The following is a 20,975-nucleotide window of genomic DNA, read 5'->3' as shown; positions in this document are numbered from 1 at the left end:
TACTGGCAATAGTAACCTTTCAATGAGCCAAGACCAGCAAGATAAGCTATTTTAACAAAATCCGTTAAATGTGTTTCACAAATGCTTAAAATTTTGAAAATTTTCTATCTCAAAACTGCATACGATTGCAATTAGTGAAGACAGCTGAAAGAAGAAAAACTATTACTAGTTTGGGTTCATATTCAAGATGTCAACTTTAAGCGAAAATGTACATGTATCCTTCCAAGTAGAGGTGTAATAAATTGTTGCAATAGAAGCATTTATTTACTCAGGCTATTACATGTAAACGATGCATGTGACCATCTTCACAATCTGCAAAAGTTGAACAAAGGACTACCGATTCATTGGCTAAATCTATGTTCTTCTATACTGAAACAAGTGATGATGATAATAACTTGGTACCCGTTAACTGGACCATTAAGGAAATTTGGGAATTTGGCCTCCATCCGTTGATCCTTTGATGCCACTTTAACAATTTAGTCCCTCAAAACTATTAACTATTTTAAATTTATTCCTCAACTTCCATAATCAAGTCAATTTCATCATTAGATTTAATCTTCATTTAAATTTTAATAAAATTGACGAATGTTGCAAATGAATCCTGTGTTATGTGAAAAGTGTGAAAATTTTAAAATTAAATCAATTCAACTATTTTCAGCAAAAAAAAAAAAAAAAAAATCAATTCAACTATTTTTTTATTTTTATAAATTGAATGGAGAGAAAACCCAAGGATGATATTGACTTAATTTTAAAAGTTGGGAGACTAAATTGACAAAATTAATAGTGAAGGACCAAATTAAACTGTTATCCAATAATTTGGGGACTAAATTAGCAATTTAACCTAAATTTTTTTAGTGTACCTAACATTACTAGAAAAAAAAAAACCACTGCAACATTTAAAATCTACCTTCTTTCACAATCAGGTTGCATGATATGGTTGATACATGATAAGAGTGGTACTAGTGACGAGCCAGTTCAAGACAAAACTCTTCTGGAAATATTCAAATGATGGAGAGTACAAGGTCAAAATCTGCATATGAGAGTTTGGTAAAGGACTGCTTTACTACACAGAGGCAAACTCAGCTTCAAGAAGAGGTGTGGAAATTGATTTGGGGTGTTAAAGTACCTCTGAAAATTAATACCTTTGCGTGGAAACTCATGCATGACAGATTGCCCACCCTTCTTAGCCTAAATAATAGAGGAATCACAACCTAAAGCTTGTGTCCTTTCTGCAATGCAGAGGATGAGTCTACCACACATCTATTTCTGTTATGCCCTTTCACAAGAGCTTGCTGGCATGGTTCAGCTTTAGCCCTTCACTCATCTGATTTCAACAACACAATAATCCAACAATGGCTGGCTTCTCTTCTCAATAGATATAAAAATAAAAAAAAAAAGAGAGAGAGAGAAGCACACTCTATGGAATACTTGCAGGCTATTTTTACAACTTTGTGGACAATATGGAACCATAGGAATCGGGTGGTCCATGAAGGAATAAATCCTAATCCTATGGATGTGATTCTAGCAGCACAATCTCTGTCTTGCAGGTACAAAGAATCCTTCTATGATCAGCCAACCTATAACAACAGTCCTGTCAGTCCAGGAAGACCAAAGGCAGAACAGCAACCAGCAGCAGGTCAATGGCAGTTAATCATAAAGATGGCAGGAGCAAGATGCAAAAAGCCAAAAAGATGTTCTTTTGCCAATGAAGCTGTTAATATGCAGGAAGTCAGTATTTTCTTTGGAGTAGCTGGTAGTGCAGCCACAGGTTAACATGTGGGGCAATGTTTGAAGCTATGGTGGAAGCTGACATCAGAGCAAGAAACCATGGGTTCCAACAAGTTTTGTTTTTAGGTGATAGCAGAAGACTAGTCCAAGCCTTTAGGAAGAAAAAAGCACCAGATTGGCTAGATAATACTAGATTGGCTGATCTAAATTTTCTAACTCAAACAGGACTTATCTGCAATATGTTTTTAGTGCCCCATCTCATTGTTAAACTTGTATGGTCTGTAGCTAAAATGGCAACTTGAGTGCCTATAAACCTTTGCTGGTACAACCCAACCTTTTTGTAGCTTTTGGTTCTATCTCCCTTTGTAACTTATCATCTCAATAACTACTAAAAAAAAAATTGTGTACTGAGAATTAATATTACTAGCTAATTACAAATGCCACCCCAACCAATAGGGGTATTTGTAGTACATACCCAAAATTCAAAATTTTTTAGTCAGCATTCTAATTTAATGTTAATTTGTATTAATATTCACCCAACATCTATATTACTATAGAAATTAACAGTTCGTCAAGCAAACATCCACCCTAAACTATAAGAAGGAACAAAAGAAAGTGCACCATAAATATAAACAATTTAAATATTATGGGTATGGCAAAAAATTCTGTCTTAAGTTGGTTCTCTCTCTCTCTTAATTTTTTAATTTTTTTTAATCTTAAATTTTTTTTTTAAACAAGATTGACAAGATGATAGGGATGGGGACGGACGGGGTCACGATTATTGGATTATAAAATATTTTTAAAAACCTTTTACTAAAAAAAAGAACTGATTTTAATAGTGTTTTTTATATTTTTTAAGAAAATAGTATTAAAACTTAAAAAAAAAAAAAAAAAAAAAAATTCCATTAACAAGCATGTTAGGTGGACCCTTATTCTTATACAAATCCCAGTCTTCATTTCTGGCTTCGAACACTCCCCCACTTTATAATTTCCACCTTTGCCTGCATCTCCGATCACACCCAGCCGTGATATCACCGGAAATTCCATCCCGGGTAAGTTAATTTCCATAGATGTTTGTTTTTCCGGGCATTCCGCGTGGATTGGTGTTGCGTGAGTTTGTTCCTGGTGTATAAGATATAGGGGGGAAACCTTGTTTTTAAATTATGCCTTGAACCTGTTTGTGAAAATGCCTGTGTGAAGCAGTTTGGCAAAAAAGCTTATAATATGCTTGTGTATGCGAGTATAACACAGACACTATGTAAGTTTCATAGTTAGAAATACAATACCACGGTATATGGAAATAAGCTTTATAAGGATAGCTAAGTAGCTAGCTTTAGAGGCTGTCAAATGGGCTGTGCCTTTACACTCTTCTCTCAACTGAGGAACATCTTATTCTGGAAGCAAGCCTCACATTTAGCATCTATAAACAGTCATTCACCAATAATAAGGTAGTTTAGCGTTTGAGAGAGAAAGAAATGCAACAAGCGGTAAAAGCTATAACCTTTGATTTCCCTATTAGACTGTCAATATTGAGCCTTTAAAGTATTGGGATTGGCTCAACTTTGTTTGCAATCACACACACAGAGATAATACTGACCTAGGCTTGTTGGCAATTTTTGGACTACTAGGACAAGATAGCTCTCAACTTTTATAACTAGGCACACCATGGGATTATGTTCAAGGCTTTTGAGCCCTAAATTTTTGTTTCCATTTAACAGCAGACCAAGAAAATGCTGCTCTCAGCCAATCTCATGGCCTTTTTTAGTTTGATAAGCATTATATAAAATAAGTCATTTGTATAGGATTCGGTTGCAGGAGACCATTAAAAAAAGGCTAAATGAGTTCATTTGATTATAATCGCAAATGAATTAACCTTAGTTTTTATTGTCAATGTCTTAACTCAGAATCAACCATATCTGTTTCTAAAACCTTTGCAAACTATTTCATTTGAGGTTCTCTCTCTCTCTCTTGTGGGTGGGTCGGGCCACCATGGGGGCAGGGGGGAGTGTGTTTCTTAGGTCTGGAGTTTTAGCACCTCTTTTTCCCTTTTTAGAATCCTTTCCCCCCCTTGTTTTTAGTTGGTGGGGGGAGATTGTCTTTTAAAATGATTTTTGATTTAACATTCAAAATGGCCCAAATTGATTTATAACATGGTTTTATGTGATTGAGATGTTTAATCTATGGCTAGCTAATGAATTAAGAGCTAGTTGTGTATGTAAATGAATTTGGACCTCATCAATGGCAGCCCCTAATTAAACTAACATTGAGATATCAGTTCTTCTAATAATTACTTTTGCTATAAAATTGACAGGTATGCCTCCAAAACTGAAAACATCATCTCTTCACTCACAGTTGACAGTGGCTCTCTCACTAACGCCCGCACACAGATCTCGTCATTTTCTCTCTCCGTATTCTATTTTATTCAAGCCAAACCTTACCACCTACCTTCAAACCATTATTCACCGTTTCTTTTCTGACCAATCATGGCTCTCTGTTCCTGGAAACCCCCTCATCAAGTGGCCCTCACAGTCCCACCACCCACACTGCCCTCCATCCCACCCAATCCCCAATCCTATTTCTATCCATAACCCTGACCCCAAATTTTCACAAAATGACTTCTCCACCATTTCTAACCTCTTTACTGACCCCAATGTCTCTCCTGGTCCAGCCTTTGAGGCTGCCTTGGACCAGACCGAGGTTGAACCAGACCCAATTCTGTTACAGGCATTGTTTGACCATTTTGATTCGTCTCCCAAGTTACTGTACACACTCTTTTTTTGGGCTGAGAAGCAGCCTGGGTTTCAATCTTCTGCAACTCTCTTCAACTCAATGATCAATATGCTTGCAAAATCCAAGAAGTTTGATTCCGCATGGTCACTGGTTCTTGATCGGGCTGCTTTGGTTTCAGGTGACACATTTGCTATCATCATCAGACGATATGCTCGTGCAGGTATATATATCTACTTTACTGCAAATGTTAAAAGATTGAACTTTCTATTGATTTGGCCTGGTTGATTTATTTGAATTGGTCATGTAATTTTCGCTAAGCATTGCATTTTATAGAATTAACCCTTTTGTACTGTATCTGGTCAATTGTGGATATGTAAATATTCATGTTCTTTAACCTATTTTTGTTATGATGGTACATATGCTTGATCTATTTATGAAATGTTATGTAACCTTGTATAGGTATGCCTCAATCTAAGAAGCATGGATACTCCAAACCCTCTTGAACATGCCGAGGACACTCTTGCATGCACGTCCCTAGTGTGTTGGGGGCAAAAAAAAAAAAATTCCTATGATTTTTAAAAATCTTTTTAAATATTCTGATAGTTGTTATTTTTTTAAGCTTAAAATAAAGAAAAAAATAATGCCTAAAAATAAATAAAATATACCCAAACATATGTATTAACTAACTAATTAATTATCTTATCCTCATTGTGCCGTGTCCTAATTTTTCAAGAATTGCATTGATGCTGTGTCTTGTGCTGTGTTGTGCCCACATTTATGCTTTTTTTAGGTCTCAATTTTCTATTTGCACATGACTTCACAAGTAATATAAATAAGGACACCAAATTGCATGCACATCCCTAGTGTGTTGGGAAAAAAAAAAAAAAAAATTTCCTATGATTTTTAAAAATTTTTTTAAATATTCTGATAGTTGTTATTTTTTTAAGCTTAAAATAAAGATAAAAATTATGCCTAAAAATAAATAAAATATACCATATGTATTAACTAACTAATTAATTATCTTATCCTCATTGTGCCGTGTCCTAATTTTTCAAGAATTGCATTGATGCTGTGTCTTGTGCTGTGTTGTGCCACATTTATGCTTTTTTTAGGTCTCAATTTGCACATGGCTTCACAAGTAATATAAATAAGGACACCAAATTTTGCATTAAATTTGAGTTGAGATTTTTGAATTTTTGTGTTATTTTAGTGGGGAGATTGATTCTGCATTTAAGAAAGGCTTTTATTGGTGACATTTGGTATATGAATTGAAATTGTAGCTGTTAGATTTGTGATCCTAATGTTATGGTAAACTTTTGTAGGTATGACCCAACCTGCAATACGGACATTTGAATTTGCATGTAATTTAGATCCAATTCGTGAATCACATTCAGAGATGAGCTTGTTTGAGATTTTGTTGGATTCCCTTTGTAAGGAAGGACATGTAAAGGCAGCTTCAGAATATTTAGATCAGAAAAGGAAGTTGGAACCAAGTTGGGTTCCATCAGTAAGGGTTTATAATATATTGTTGAACGGATGGTTTCGATCGAGGAAGCTTAAACATGCAGAGAAGCTTTGGGAGGAGATGAAAATGGATGATGTGAAACCAAGTGTTGTGACATATGGTACTCTTGTAGAAGGGTACTGTCGGATGCGATATGCTGAAAGGGCAATTAAATTGGTGCATGAGATGAGGAAAGAAGGAATTGAGCCAAATGCAATTGTGTATAATCCAATAATTGATGCATTAGGGGAAGCTCAAAGGTTTAAGGAGGCAATGCGGATGTTGGAGCGGTTTTTGGTTCTAGAATCAGGCCCCACTATCTCGACATACAATTCTCTGGTAAAGGGTTTTTGCAAGGCAGGAGATCTTGCAGGGGCTAGTAAGATCCTTAAGATGATGATAGGTAGGGGCTTTGTCCCGACTCCTACAACCTATAACTATTTCTTTAAGTACTTTTCTAAACATGCGAAGATTGAGGAAGGGATGAACCTTTATACCAAGATGATTGAATCTGGGTACACACCAGACCGACTTACTTACCATCTTTTGATGAAAATGTTATGTGAGGAGGAGAGACTGGACTTGGCAGTTCAGGTTAGCAAGGAAATGAGAGCTAGGGGATGTGATATGGACTTGGCTACAAGTACTATGTTGGTTCATTTGCTTTGTAAAATGCGTAGTTTTGAAGAGGCTTTTACAGAATTTGAGGACATGATTCGGAGAGGCATAGTTCCTCAGTATCTTACCTTTCAGAGAATGAATGATGCATTAAAGAAAGAAGGAATGATTGAAATGGCACAGAAACTACGGGGCATGATGTCTTCTGTCCCTCATTCAATGAAGTTGCCGAATACATATAGCAGAGATGGAGATGCATCACGTGCAAGGAGAACATCTATAATGCGAAAAGCCGAGGCAATGTCTGATTTGTTAAAGACTTGTAAAGATCCAAGGGAACTTGTCAAGTGTCGTAATTCATCTGAAAATGTTGTATCAAGTGCAAACCTGTTGATAGAGGATATTAAGAAAAAGGCCGACAAGACATGAATCTACTACTACTACTTAAAAATAAAAGCTAGCCTGAGTTAACTCGTGAATACACATGCAGTGAGATGAGTTTATATTTTTAATTGTTATAACTAGTTGGAGATCTTTTGTGGATAAATGAGATAGTGAAATTGGGATGCCAAAAAAGAGAAGAGGAAGGTCTCCCAACATGCTTTGTTGTCACCAAAAAAAGAAAAAAGAAAAAACCTATTCTGTGGCATTTGGAGCTTGAATTTCAAGAATACAAATTTCTTCCAAAATAAAAATAATAATAATAATACAAGAAGAAATTTATTTCCCGTTTCTATAAGTTGTCCAAACTTAAGATTTATGTTTCTTCAAATGGACCAAACCCACTACTTTATGTGACCCCTCTTTTTGTAACTTGGGTAGCACTTGGTTCTCAAGGCCATTGGGGATAACTCCTAGTTCTATGTCTAAACTTTGGGTCCTTAAGGATGGACTTACCATAGCTCAACAACTTGGATATTCATCCACTGTTGTGCAGCTAGATGTTGAACTAACAATACATTTGCTCAAAAGCATTTCTATTAACAATTCTATGATGGAACCTTCTTCTCACTGATTGTAAGAGTCTCCGGAGGCTCTGAGGACTTATCTCAATTCAGCTATTAAGCATATCTTTCGTGAAACTAATCAATATATGGACTCTTTCGCTAAATTCGGTGCGACACAATTTGCTAACTATATTGTATTTGGTAACTCATCGTCTTTGGTGGAATCTCTATTGGCTTTTAATTTAATAGAGCTTTTTTATTTTGTTTTTTTAAACAATAGAGCTAGTATTTTGTAATAGAATGATTTAACATATCTCTTTTGGTACCCCAAAAAAAAAAACTATTGTTGAATTTAAAATGTTGATTTAACCTCAAATTCCGATAATAATTATCACTTCCGAATACACAATTAAAGATAACTGTGGTGGGCCTTTTTTGGTTAAAGTGGACTGGGCTGCCTTCTGCGGTATTGGGCCCGAGTGTTCTGGGTATGGGAGTTGAGACCAGCCCAACTGCAACTTAACTTGGTCCAGCTTGTGCACAAATTATGCCTCGTTTGCCAGGAACACGCTTATAACGGGCAAAACTGTTTCAAGTGAGTTGCGGCAGGCAAATATGATAATAATAATAATATCAAAGACTTTGAGATCTTTATTAAGGTGAACAAATAAACCTTACTTAAGAAAAAAATAATCACAGCTTTAACAACAATTATTTTATAAGAAAAGTAAAGGGGAACAAGTGGGTAGCATGTGAGTTGATTGAGAAAATAAATAAATTAGATCAAGTCTAACCCGTAGGACCAAACTAGAGTAGGAAGAACACCTCTTCTCAAAGTGAATAATCTCTCAGGAAGATCCTACCGTGGAAATTAATCACTTTGAGGGAAGTTGACCTAAATGGTTGGTACACAGGAGCACCTTTCGTTTCCAGCAGAGGGCAAGATTTTGAGAGGGAGAGAAGGAATTAACCTATTGGTGCATTCCTGCCGTTCTAACCTTCTATCTTTTTCTTTCCTTTTTCTAATATTCCCCTTTTTCTTATCTTTTTTCTTTTTTAATCCTTGTTTCTATTTCCTGACTTTCAAGTTTTCAATACCGTGGTGCTTACTGTTATTTTTGTTCCTGTACACGGCAAGGGCCTCTTTATAATACCTGCTGTGACCGGATTTTATTATTTTAGCCCTTAACCACCTTTGTCTAATCTGGGTGTACCTGCCGACCATCACTGGTCCAACTGTGAGCCATTCTTCTTTACCAGACAAAAGAAAGCTATTTTGTTTGTTTGTCTACTGTGGCACCCTTTCCTACTACGGTGTGGGTGCCTTCTCTTTCCTTATCCCTTATGGCATGCACCTAATGGTTCCAGCTTAGTTTTGCCCGTTTGGGTGGTATGTCATCCCAGCAGAACACTTCCCCCAAAAGAGCCATAACAGGAACCTCAAAATAGGTTTTCCTCTCTCCCCACCACCAAACCATGCCCTTTTACCATTGACCCGTGACCTCACTGTGTCCTGTATTGGCTGGGTACAGGCTGGTAAGGTCTGGGCCTTGGGCGTGCCTCTCTTCCATATATGTCCAAAATTTACTTACTGCTCATACATCTGCCGCGGTTGGTCTGCACAGTCTGCCATCCATTCTTGACCATTTTCTGATTTCCCTTTCCTTTATGACTTGCCATATTCGAGCCTGGGCCTTACTTGATGGTGGGCTTTGCTTTTTCCTCAGCCCATCCTTCTTCTTGCTACTATCTCCTGTCATACCACTCTATCATTCCTACTGCGAAATTGTTTTGTTTCAATTTGGTTGGGTCCCTTTAGGCCTACCGTTTATTCTTCCCCTAATGGCCCAACAAGCCATTGGTTCTTGTGTTACATTACTAGCGAACTCCTGTGTCCCATTTGTTTTCCCTTGGACATCCTGGGCCCGTTTGCTTTCCTTGGGCTTCCTTGACCCTTTTTCTAACTTCGCATTACCATGGGCTTTTACTAAATTCTTTGGGCTTCTCCAGCCCAATTACGTTATTTCTCATCTTTGGGATTAATGGGCTTCCCATTAATCCCTTACTTTCTTTGCTTTCATTACTTTGGGCCTGCCGCGATCCATTCTTACTTTTCCACATCATATATTGCCCATGATTTACTTTTTCTCTCTTTCTGAGTTCCTTTTAGATCATTTACCTCTTCAAAACCCATTTGTCTATCTCATGGGTCTGTGATCCATTATTCCTCCCGCTTGAACTTAATGGGTTTTTTATCCGTTTGCCAACTCCTTTCTGTCCGTATTGCTGGGCTTCTCCCTTCCACTTGGACTTCCGAAATGGTCATCAACAATAACAATTAATTATCACTTTCGAATACACAATTAAGGAGTTATTTGTTAGAGACTTTTTAAAATTTATTAAGAGGTATTCGGGAAAAAAAAAAAAAACATTTTTGAATGAAAATTGAGGAGTTTATTGTTCAGTTTTAGAATTTAGAAAATTATATTATAAATCGACTAAAATTATTAAGGTTATTATTATTAATATTAATATTATTTTTTGTAATTTATCCAAACGAATACTCTTTTTTTTTTTCTTTTTTTCTTTTAAATTTTTAGAATTACCCAAAAGGAAAAAACACATTTATTAGGTAGGACTGTACCAAACCGATTCGCCACGTGGTCGAATCTGATTGGCCAACTTAGTTCTGCATTGACAGCTTATAAAAAGGGTCGTGAATAGCTGAGCAACCCAGACTCAGCCCACAAACGTTGAAGCGCAACAGGTTTCAGATCGAAAACCAGTCACAGTGAGTTCATTTTCATCCTGGGATTTCGATTCTCAAACTCTGTCTTTCATTTTCTCTCTCTGGGTTTTCTTTTTTGGCTCTGTCTAAATATAAGCTGCCTTTTTTTCTTTTCTTTTTTTCTGGGGTTTGATTAGACACTGGATTTATTTAATTTTATGGGTTGCCATCAATTTTTGTTTTTGATTGCTTGTATGCATTCAAGTGGTTATGGTGTGAGTTGAAATGGGTTTTATTTGAATTTATTGTATTGTGCTTTATTCGGGCAAATAATTATCTGTTTGGTTGCTAAGAAAATGTGAGCAAAGAGAGGAAATTGGGTTTGGGTTTTTACTAGAAAATTTCCAGATGGGTTAGATTCATTTTGTCATATTTTGCTTTCTAGTATTTTATTGGTTATAAATGGAGGGCACTTGTTTTTGTATAATTTGTCTGGAGTTCTGATTAAAAAGCAATAGTATTTTGTTGTCTGTGACAAATATATTGTTTACCACAATAAGTTGAAAGCATTAATCTAATAATCTCTGGTTATTCTTCCTCTGTTCTTGGGGGTTTTGTTGAAATGTTAGTCATGCTATGTTGATTGATGCTATTAGTATTGGAGTATCTAATTTTAGACATGGGGATAGATAAGACATGGTATTATTGGAGATAGAAGGTGAACTCTTATGAAGCTGGAGAAGGAACCTAGGTAGAGATGAATTTAGTAAAGAGAGAATAAAAATTAGGGGGTGGGAAGTTTGTGAAGACGGGTTAAAATATTTCAATATTGTGAACTTCTGGATCATTGCTTTTTGGAGAAAAGTGCTTATATGTTCTACAGAAACCAATTTAAAAAGATGTATGTGTGAAGCTGGAAATTCAACATGAAACAATGACTTTGTGACATAAACACCTTTACCAACTCCAGGTCAACTGTTTGCTGCAAAATCATATCCTCTGTGATTTCCTTGACTCCTTGTGTATGTTATTAGATGTGCCTCATTTTAAAACCATTTTCTATTTAACTGTACTGCATGTACTTGCTTCTGTCCTTGACATGCTGTGCGTGTATGTGTTTTTTTTTTTTTTTAATTATGAACTTTACGCCTTTTCCTTTTGTGTAAAAGGGAAAGAAGAAATCTTTTACTTATTAGATTCAAAATGAGCCAAAAATTGATTTATAACGTGGTCTATGTGATTGAGATGTTGAATATGGCTTCATGATTCATAACTTAGCAATTTGTATATGATTGAGCTGAAGGGCTATCAAGTTGGATTAGTTGGCTCTTCATTGAACCAATTTACACTCTTCAAGTTCATATATATAGAACATGTGTTTGAACTATTGATCGCATTTTGAAATTCGAGGGATTTTTCTTTTTTCTTTTTTAAAGCCAAACTAAAAACTTGTGTATAAGCGGCTTTGATCAAAACTAATTTACATGTACAAGCCATTGTGTTAACTTTCTGGTGTCTTGGTTATTCACATCTCATTTTGCTCTTTCATCTTTTTATAGAACATTCTTGTATGCTAAAGGCACAACAGCTTTTGCCAAAACCTTGAATTATGTTTCTTTTATCTGACTTTCTCATCTAGATATTAGAACCAATGTACTCCAATCTTATGTGGTGATTTCTGGCTGTTCAACATTTTTCTTTCTTTAATTGTATAGTAAAATTATTTTTGGAGCTTGTTTGATCATTACTTTTAGTTTTAGATGTTTTAAGTCCAAGCTATATATATTAAGTATGAGCAAAACTTAGGTACAGTACTTAGGAGTTATTCCTTAGGTTCCCTTTTTAATATTCTGCTATGTGAATTTTTCTCATGAGATAGAAGTGTATTTTTTAGTTAAGTAGCCACATGACTGAATCTTAATAGAAGAACCTAAGGAACGACACCTAAGGTACTGTAACCAAGTTTTGTCCATTAAGTATAATTAATATAATACACCTGTTCTATCTTGAAAATGGGTTATTAACTATCATTTTAAAAAGAGATTGGATGAAGGATAGATGGCACCAATTTGCATTAGCATCTTTCTCCTTTTATGCATTATTTTCTGTGTGTGTTCAACCTTTTTATTATGTTCAGTCATTCTTAAAATTTTAATCTTGTATATCAGCACTCACTTTTATGCTTGACTGAATGGGACTGCTGGGATTCTGTCTTTGGGAATTATCTTCTTTACGCATTATATGACTTGTTTGATTCTTAACTGGTGCAGTCAAAACATGGCAGCAAACATGGCAGCAAAGATAACAGGAGCTATTGCTGGAGCCTTCGCAATTTCATATGCTTGCGACTATCTTGTGGCTGACAAGAAGATATTTGGAGGTCAGTTTGGGTGATGATAATTTCTTGATAAATTAGTTCACAATCTATCTTCATTCAGTTTGATCAAATCATTAATTTGATAACCAGGTACTACCCCCTCAACTGTTTCAAACAAGAAATGGAATGAAGAAACTGATAAGAAGCTCCAGGCTTGGCCTCGTGTTGCAGGGCCTCCTGTTGTGATGAATCCCATCCGTCGCCAGAATTTTATTGTCAAGGCCCAACCTGAATAGTGAAGCACATCGTTTGTTCATTATGTTTCCCTTGTTAGGCCTTGCAAAGCCATGCTTATAAATTCTTCTGTATTCCATTAGATTGTGCACTCTTATATCTGGTAATTTGGACTGTGTTTCAAATCTTTTCTGATCATAATAACCACTGCCGGGGTATTTCTTTGGCAGAATGATCTTCTTGTTAATGTTATTGGGTCTTTGATAATTGATTTTGTAAGCCAAATTGCTTCAAATTTCAGGATATGTCTATTACATAGGTTGTGTTTTGACCATCAGAAAGTATTATTTTCCTATAGGATGTGATTTTGTATTACCTTTTAGCTTCAAATTTCAGGATTTACTAACTCCAACTTGAGCACTATTATTTACAAAGCTGGATAGGGAAATTAGGGATTCCATTCTTCTATTGAGTGGAAGCATAGAACTTTATGAATTGAAAGTAATTAATTTCATCCATCCAGAACTTTACCACATTACATGTACCCCATTTTTCCTCTTCAATATGTTATCTTTTAGCCCTGCATGTGCTCTTTGTTTAGGACATTCCTCTATCCAAGCAGTAAAATCATCTAGTCTAGTAAGAGCCTCATTAGCTAGTGCACGGCTAGCTTTGTTGCTATTATTTTGTGGGTACATTAAAACACAAACTTCTCGCTAGCACGTGCTCTTATTCTATATAGTCTGAGTTTATGAGTACCTGAATAGAATAACAAGTTGTGTGGAATGATTAAGCTCCCAACTGCATATCATGGAAATATGATACCTACGAGCAAACACTCAAACGGGATGTACCAATTCGTATTACCTATGCTCTTCTTTTGTTCAAATTATTCATATTTAGTTACACCTGATCCCGCTCTCCCATTCGTTGTTTCGGGCCAAACTTGGAGTTACACCATCCAAGGCAGTAATGAAGTCATTGCATTTTGCATGCGACAGTGATACAGTGTTAAATGGCTTAGAAGTCTCTTAAGGGTGAAGCAGGTATTCAATTTCTTTCACCCTTTGAACCCATAAATGAAAACACCTGTCTGTTTATATAAAATTTGAATGTGTTTGGGGTCAATTAGCATGTTTTCCATACATTATGTGAGAGATATTGCATCATAATTATGGACTTGCGTAGTACAATAAATGTTAGCATGCAAGAATCAATTTTCTCTGCAAGAATCAATTTTCTCTCCACTTTTTCCTCCCCTTTTCCATTCATCCAATTTTCACCCCAACCAAACACAGTGTACAAGTCTCCAGACCCAACGATTTGTTGAGGTGCTACAGCATATACATGCCAACATCTTGTATTGGTACGCATTAATTTTAAGGAATTTTCCATTGGAACACAACCTCAAGAAAAGAAATAGAGTAAATTCCAGAAAGATGAGATAGAAGAGGGAGACTAGGACCCACAAGAACAAGTGATAGAAACCTGTGGTGTGGAGACTTTGCCGATGCTAAAAAGTTTGTGATTAGGAGCTGTATCAATTTGTTTGAACGCATGGCATTATGTTATTGAGTGGAGGGACCATTAGACATTACTGACATGGTTCTCTTGGTGTACAAAATATTTTCTCCAATCCATGATTGTGCATATTTGTAAATCTGAATATTTATTTATTTTAATTTGTAATGTGTATACCTCTGCATCCATAAATGTTCTATTCAATCTTCTAAAGAATTTTCTCATTAGGTATAAATTTCAAGTTAGTCTAATACCTAATAACTTGTTATTGAGTTGGACATATGAATTAATTTTCTCTAACTTTTTCTTTAATCATTGAATGTGCATTTGTAATGAGTTATTTATATAGTTGAAGGTGCCTTGGATCCTCTGAATTTACTAGTAGTGGAATGTAATAGTAGAATGCGTGTAATATACAACTCAATCTTCTGTTGAATATCTCTGATATAAGTATAAACTTTTAACTAGTCTAATTTTTAAGTAATAAATTTGGTCATTTCAATTTTAGTGAAACTCACTAAAACTTCAATTAACATATGTTTGTGCCCATTAGTGATTTGGCATCAACAAGCTAATACTCTCTCTCTCTCTCTCTCTCTCTCTCTCCCCCTAGACACCGACAGAGAAAAGAAGACAGAGACTACTACTAAGGCAAAGAAATACATTTGTATAGTATTGTGTTCCGGGGTAAATAAAACATATATTTCAAAACGCGTCTCTACATCTAAATTTACAGCACCATAAATCTAAAAAAAACAAAAGAATAATATATATATCTAGAAGAAATAAAAAAAAATTATACAAGCAAAACGAAATTCAACATAGCGTAAATATTAAGTACCATTTCAGATTCCTAATTTAATTGTACCAACCAGTTTTTTAAAAACATCATTAATTTCGCTAGTAGATCATGCGAAATATTCAAACAAACAAGTACCTAGAATTAATAAAAAGAAAATGAAACCAAATAAATGTTCAAATAAACCATTCCGAAATTCCTAAGACTCTCACTAACTAATCTCTAAGAATGTTTTAGTTAGCTAGCTAGTATCATACTAAACATTCAAAGAGACACTAATTAAGTTGCTAAATAATCATTTTCATGGATGATGATCATCTGTATTCTTCATACGCTTATTTGGGACACTATCATCCATGTGATAATCGTCGAATAAATCCATAAGGTTTGAAGTCTCTTGATATCCCCTCAGTTCATTTTGAGGAAAGTCTGAAGGCATCAAATCTGAAGGCATCAAATGCATGTATCCGCTCAATTCATTTGTAGAAAAGTTCGACTGCCCAGAAAAAGGCATATTGGGAAAGTGATCAACCATATTTGAAAGCGGCTCATCATATAGAGGGTACAATGGTTCTCCCATCTGAGGAAGAGTTCCATAATTGGTAGCCATTGGTTGAAGCTGAGTAGGGAAGCTAGGAGCTTGAGGAGGATTTCCATGATTGCCCGCCAATGCTTGAATTTCATTAGAGAACCTGCTTGGCATATGAGCACGATGAGGAGGACCATAATTATTGCAACCCATTGGTTGAAACTGATTAGCCAATCTGCTGGTCATATGATCAAGATTAGGTACATTTTGGTGGGACTGGTTTATCATTGCCTCATTTCTAGCTTTTCTATCTCCATCTTGAGAAGATGTGGAACAAATCTCATCTTGAGATTGTTGAGGTTTGCTGGATTTGTTGCTTTCACTTTTCCAATAAATCTTACACAGAACCCATTTATCCAACTGGATGACACAAAATTCAATAGTAGTTAGATCAATAATGGAGATGAAAACAATGATAATTGGAAAAATAAAATACATAAGCTTAAAGAATACATAATTATATAAATGCTAAAACAAAAAGATAAGTTCTACTCACCCTCATGTCATCTGGATTCCTTTTAGTTAGAGGAGGATGATTAATCCTATACTCATGCATAATCCAATTGGTCTTCTCACCCTTTGGAGGTTTTCCTCTGTAGAAAACAAGTGCTTTCCTAAACCCAATTAGGATTCCTGTCTTGGAATTGATTTTCTTGTCAGCTCCAGTGGCCTTCCAAAATCCATCACCAGCTGCTCGATTTGGACGAATTCCATTTTTATACTTTCGCTCCCTCGGAGTAAAAAAATACCATTCATGTTTTCCATATTGCGGATATTGTTCTGTTAATCGTCCAAAATATGTTATACTTGTTCTTTTAAATATGGTGTCAAAAATTAAAAGCAAGCTAAAAATTGTTCATGTAAAACATTAAAAAAAGAAGAAGAGAATTTCTTATATGAATATAACTTTTTTATAGTACCAAACATAGAGTACCATCTCTTTACAATATCAAAACGCACATCAATTATTGTGATGCAAAAAAAAGGAGTACAAAAACAATGGGAATTCAAGGAAACAAATCTGTACCAAAAGGTGGATGCATGCAAAAAAGAGAGTAAAAACAAATATCAAAGCCATGAAAATCATGCAAATCATGCAACATTACTAATTAGTTCATCAAATATGGCAGTTTAGGATGATAACAATTAGCTAAAGAAACTTAAACATCATGTAATGCAACATTCAATTCAAAACTTCTAAATAAAAAAAAAAAACAAAAAGAACCTGTAAGCCACTCAGGGCTGTGGTTATATAGTTCAACATCCATAATCTTATTCCAAGGAAGGCGTTCTCCCAAGATCTTCCTCTTTAAGTAAAATATTATGAGCTCGAACTCACTTGGGTCGAACTTATACCCAGGTGGAGGATCAAGATCATCAAAACTGCAGTAATTTAGGTTTGGATTGTCATCAAGTTGAATCAAATCCTGAATGCTACTACTGTTTACAGCAACTTCCTCTTCCTCGTCTTGTAGTTCTTCCTCTTGCTCTTTATCATCGTCAGCATCAACCACCGAGTCACTTGCGTTGCTCCTTGGTGATTCTGTTGCATGGTTTATATTGTGTATTACATTGCGCCTTGGTGATTCATGGTTTATATTGTGTATTGCATTGCGCCTTGGTAAGTCTGTTGCATGGTTTATATTGTGTATCACTTGGTTTGTTACACCAGAAACCATCGAAAGCGGCTCATTTTGCTCATGATCAAGCTCCCTAACGCTCTCTGGAGAAGAAGACATTGCTACCAAAACGTAACTATGAAACACTCTCTCTTTCTCCTTTTTATATCACTAAAATAGGGTTGAGAGTCTCCTACCTAGAAAAGAACTTTGGAATGATAGTATTTCTGATGATAAAGTGATAATCCCACATTTAATTCAATCTCCGTATTCTTAGAAAATTTCGGACTTATTTATCTGATAAGTTCAAGTTTAATAAAATTTGGATAATATTTTAAAAATCAATATATCTATCTATCTATATATTACTAAAATTTGAAGAGTAGCGTTTAATATTGTTGCTATCACGTTGCGCCATATCAGCTGTCACATCATTTTATATATATATATATATATATAATTTGTCCAACAATTTTAAAATGGTTTTTACAATTTTCAGCCCTATAAATACAGTCAATTACTTATTTATTTACTTCTACTATCACCCTATAATAAATTTATATAATTAATTCAGCCTACCTGTTAATTATTTAGTTCCACTATCAAGCCCAATCCGAAACTTTTTTGTTTAGTTTTAGGGTTTTATGTGAACCTTTTCAGCTTTAAAAAAAAAAAAAAAAAAAAAAAAACATTAACATTTAAGCCTTTCAAGCTTTAGGGTTTTTTTTTTTCCTTTCCAATTTTCCTATAATTATTTTAACAATTTTTTTTTTTTAATATTTACACTTCTACAATCTTTCTCCCTCCCTTACCATTTCATCTCCCCACTACTTCTACAATCTTTCTCCCTCCCTTACCTTTTCATCTCCCCACTACCATCTACATTAATATCATTCTTCCTCTTTCCCTTCATCTTCCTTTATTTTTGTCTCTTCTTATTCACACTCTTTTACTATAAATTTGCCACTATCTCATCTATTCTATGCATAGTTTTCCCTCACAAAAAAAATGGTTCTTTCTCTCTCTCTCTCTCTCTAAATTTTTTGGTGGATTTTTTTTTCTCGCATCTCTACTTTAGGTTGATAATTTTTTATATTCTTTAAAACTCTATTTTGGGTTAATGCAATTTAGTTTTGTTTTTTAAATTGTTGTTTTGTTTTTTTTTTTTTTTTTTTTTTTGTTAATTATTCTCTTTGATTGTTAATGTTATCCTATTGCGTTCTAAAGAATTAAATATAGCATATAAAAATATAATATTATTCTATTACATAGCATGATTTGGATAATTTGGTATTTATTATATTACATATCATATTTTTTAAAGTGCTCAATTTAGATGTTAGACTATGAGACTTTACTAATTTTTGTTTATTTTCTAATCTTTTGTGGTGGACAAAATACTCTTAATAGTTATATTAGAAGTACTCTATAATGTCATTCATTTAAAGAAAAGTAAAGGTTAGCCAAACAAAAATAATTGGATAGGTGACAAATTTTTAACTTTTGCAAATTTATTTTTATTATTATTATTTTATAACAATGCATGTATATAAATTTAATTCTTAGATTTTGCTAATAACTGTTTATTTGATAATATGTTTTGGGTGGCCAAAATTATAATTTCTACAAAGAAAATAACCTTAATAGATTATCAAAAACAAAATTTTATCCTAATATTGGTTCAATTAATCATTGTTAAGTTTTTTTTTTTTTTTTAGTTTACGTTTTTTTTTCATATTTTGGGATTGTTCTCATGATAAATAAAGAATATAATAGAAATACATTACTCATTACTAAATTAAGTTTAAATTGTAAAAAAAATTTAATAAAACCACCATAAGTGCCAACGTCGCGGGATGGACTGAGTATAATTTTAAAACTAAAAGTAAGCATTTATTATTGTATTCCTCTTTTTAAGCATCATCAATTGTAGTTTTCAGGTTGAATCAGCCGGGTCCTTTCTACTTCATAAGTGGAGTATCCGGGCACTGCGAGAAGGGTCAGAGGATGATCGTAAAAGTGATGTCACATGAGGAAGAGTCTCCATCTGGTGGTGGCGGAAAATCATCATCTGGTTCCCATGTTGCAGTTTCTTCACTTGGAGTCTCTGCATTAGTCTTAATTTCTTCAGTTTGTGTTGTCATTTGTTGCTTCTAATGTTATATAGTCACCCTAGTGTTATGCTAGGTGGGAAGTTATTTAGTTCTATTGTCCAGTTTTTGAATTTTTAGGGTTTCATAAGACTAAGTTATTTTTTTGTTCAGAGATGTTATTGTAAATCTAACGTGGGATTTGTTTAGACCTCTGATGATGGAATCTGTCTTTTCTTTAATTTTTCATGTGCTTTGCTTTATAATTATATCTTGAAAAATGTGATATATAAAAGGATAACAAGTTAAGGAGACTTCAGGAAGTTACCAATACAAATATAATATGATTGTTTTATAAGAATATAATGTAAAATTTGTGATTAAAATAGTGCATGTATTATTTAATAATATTTTATATTTTTATAAATTTTATGTAATGGAACGTATAATGTATTTTGCATTTAATAAAAATCAACAAAAATACAATGAAAATTTTAATTTATTAAAAAGATTTAAATTATATAATTATATTATTTTTTTATATAAATGGAGAAAATGTTATTAAAAATGAATTATTCTTAAATATATCATAATTAGTTAACTAATTTGAACATATCTAAGAATATTAATATATATATACACACACACCCACCCTTATTCCATGGAATATAAGTAACATGTTATATTAATCTACAAAAAGAATCAATTTAAGGCCCAAATAGTCCAAGGTGGACTGATTTAAATTGACATGGACCGAATAGACTAAAGTGAATTGGATTAGACCGAAGTGTAATGATATGACCGAATGGACTGAATATGACCGAAGCAAAACGAAATTAAGGACCGACCGAAGTGGATCAAATTGGACTGAATGGACCAAAATACTACATTGATGTGCTTAAAAAGAGAATAACAATAATAAATGCTACGTTTTAGTTTTTAAATATACTAGTCACGATCCCGCGCGTTGCACGTTATGGTGGTTTTATTAAATTTTTTTTACAATTTAAACTAATTTAGTAATGAGTAATGTATTTCGTAATTATATTTTTATTTATTATAGGAACAATCCAAAATATAAAAAAAAAACGTAAACTAAAAAAAATTAATAAAACTTAACAATGACTAATTGAACCAATATTAGGATAAAATTTTGTTTTTGATAATCTATTAAAGTTATTTTCTTTGTAGAAATTATAATTTCGGCCACTCAAAGCATATTATCAAATAAATAATTATTATCAAAATCTACGAATTAAATTTCAATACATGCATTGTTATAAAATAATAATAATTAAAATAAAATTGTAAAAGTTAAAATTTGTCACTCATCCGATTATTTTCGTTTGGCTAACCTTTACTTTTCTTTAAATGAATGGCATTATTGAGTACTTCTAATACAACTATTAAGAATACTTTGCCCACCACAAAGGATTAAAAAATAAACAAAAATTAATAAAGTCTCATAGTTTAACATCTAAATTGAGCACTATAAAAAATCATACTATATAACAGAATAAATACTAAATTATCTAAATCATGCTATGTAAT

The 20,975-nt window shown here is 33.9% G+C and overlaps 3 protein-coding genes across 3 annotated transcripts; 2 read left to right on the top strand and 1 right to left on the bottom strand.

Moving 5' to 3' along the window:
• Window positions 1-2,614: 2,614 nt before the first annotated feature.
• LOC115975316 (pentatricopeptide repeat-containing protein At5g11310, mitochondrial-like) lies at window positions 2,615-7,249 on the top strand. The gene is made up of 3 exons (XM_031096052.1): window positions 2,615-2,780; window positions 4,040-4,678; window positions 5,781-7,249. Exons 2-3 carry the CDS (start codon window positions 4,042-4,044, stop codon window positions 7,007-7,009), a joined length of 1,866 nt encoding a protein of 621 aa, XP_030951912.1. The 5' UTR covers window positions 2,615-2,780; window positions 4,040-4,041; the 3' UTR covers window positions 7,010-7,249.
• A 2,963-nt stretch (window positions 7,250-10,212) lies between these two features.
• Window positions 10,213-13,138, top strand: LOC115975306. Its single transcript, XM_031096041.1, has 3 exons — window positions 10,213-10,318; window positions 12,526-12,635; window positions 12,723-13,138. The coding sequence occupies exons 2-3, from the start codon at window positions 12,533-12,535 to the stop codon at window positions 12,866-12,868; spliced, it is 249 nt and encodes an 82-aa protein (XP_030951901.1). The 5' UTR covers window positions 10,213-10,318; window positions 12,526-12,532; the 3' UTR covers window positions 12,869-13,138.
• Window positions 13,139-15,211: 2,073 nt separating this feature from the next.
• Window positions 15,212-17,454, bottom strand: LOC115994016. The gene is made up of 3 exons (XM_031118031.1): window positions 16,941-17,454; window positions 16,212-16,495; window positions 15,212-16,075 (listed from the first exon to the last, which is right to left on the bottom strand). The coding sequence occupies exons 1-3, from the start codon at window positions 17,452-17,454 to the stop codon at window positions 15,428-15,430; spliced, it is 1,446 nt and encodes a 481-aa protein (XP_030973891.1). The 3' UTR covers window positions 15,212-15,427.
• Between the last annotated feature and the right edge of the window lie 3,521 nt (window positions 17,455-20,975).

The sequence above is a fragment of the Quercus lobata genome, chromosome 1, assembly GCF_001633185.2.
Source record: "Quercus lobata isolate SW786 chromosome 1, ValleyOak3.0 Primary Assembly, whole genome shotgun sequence".
Lineage (NCBI taxonomy): Eukaryota > Viridiplantae > Streptophyta > Magnoliopsida > Fagales > Fagaceae > Quercus > Quercus lobata.
Note: the sequence above shows the minus strand (reverse complement) of the source record. Positions and strands in the feature narration are given on the sequence as shown.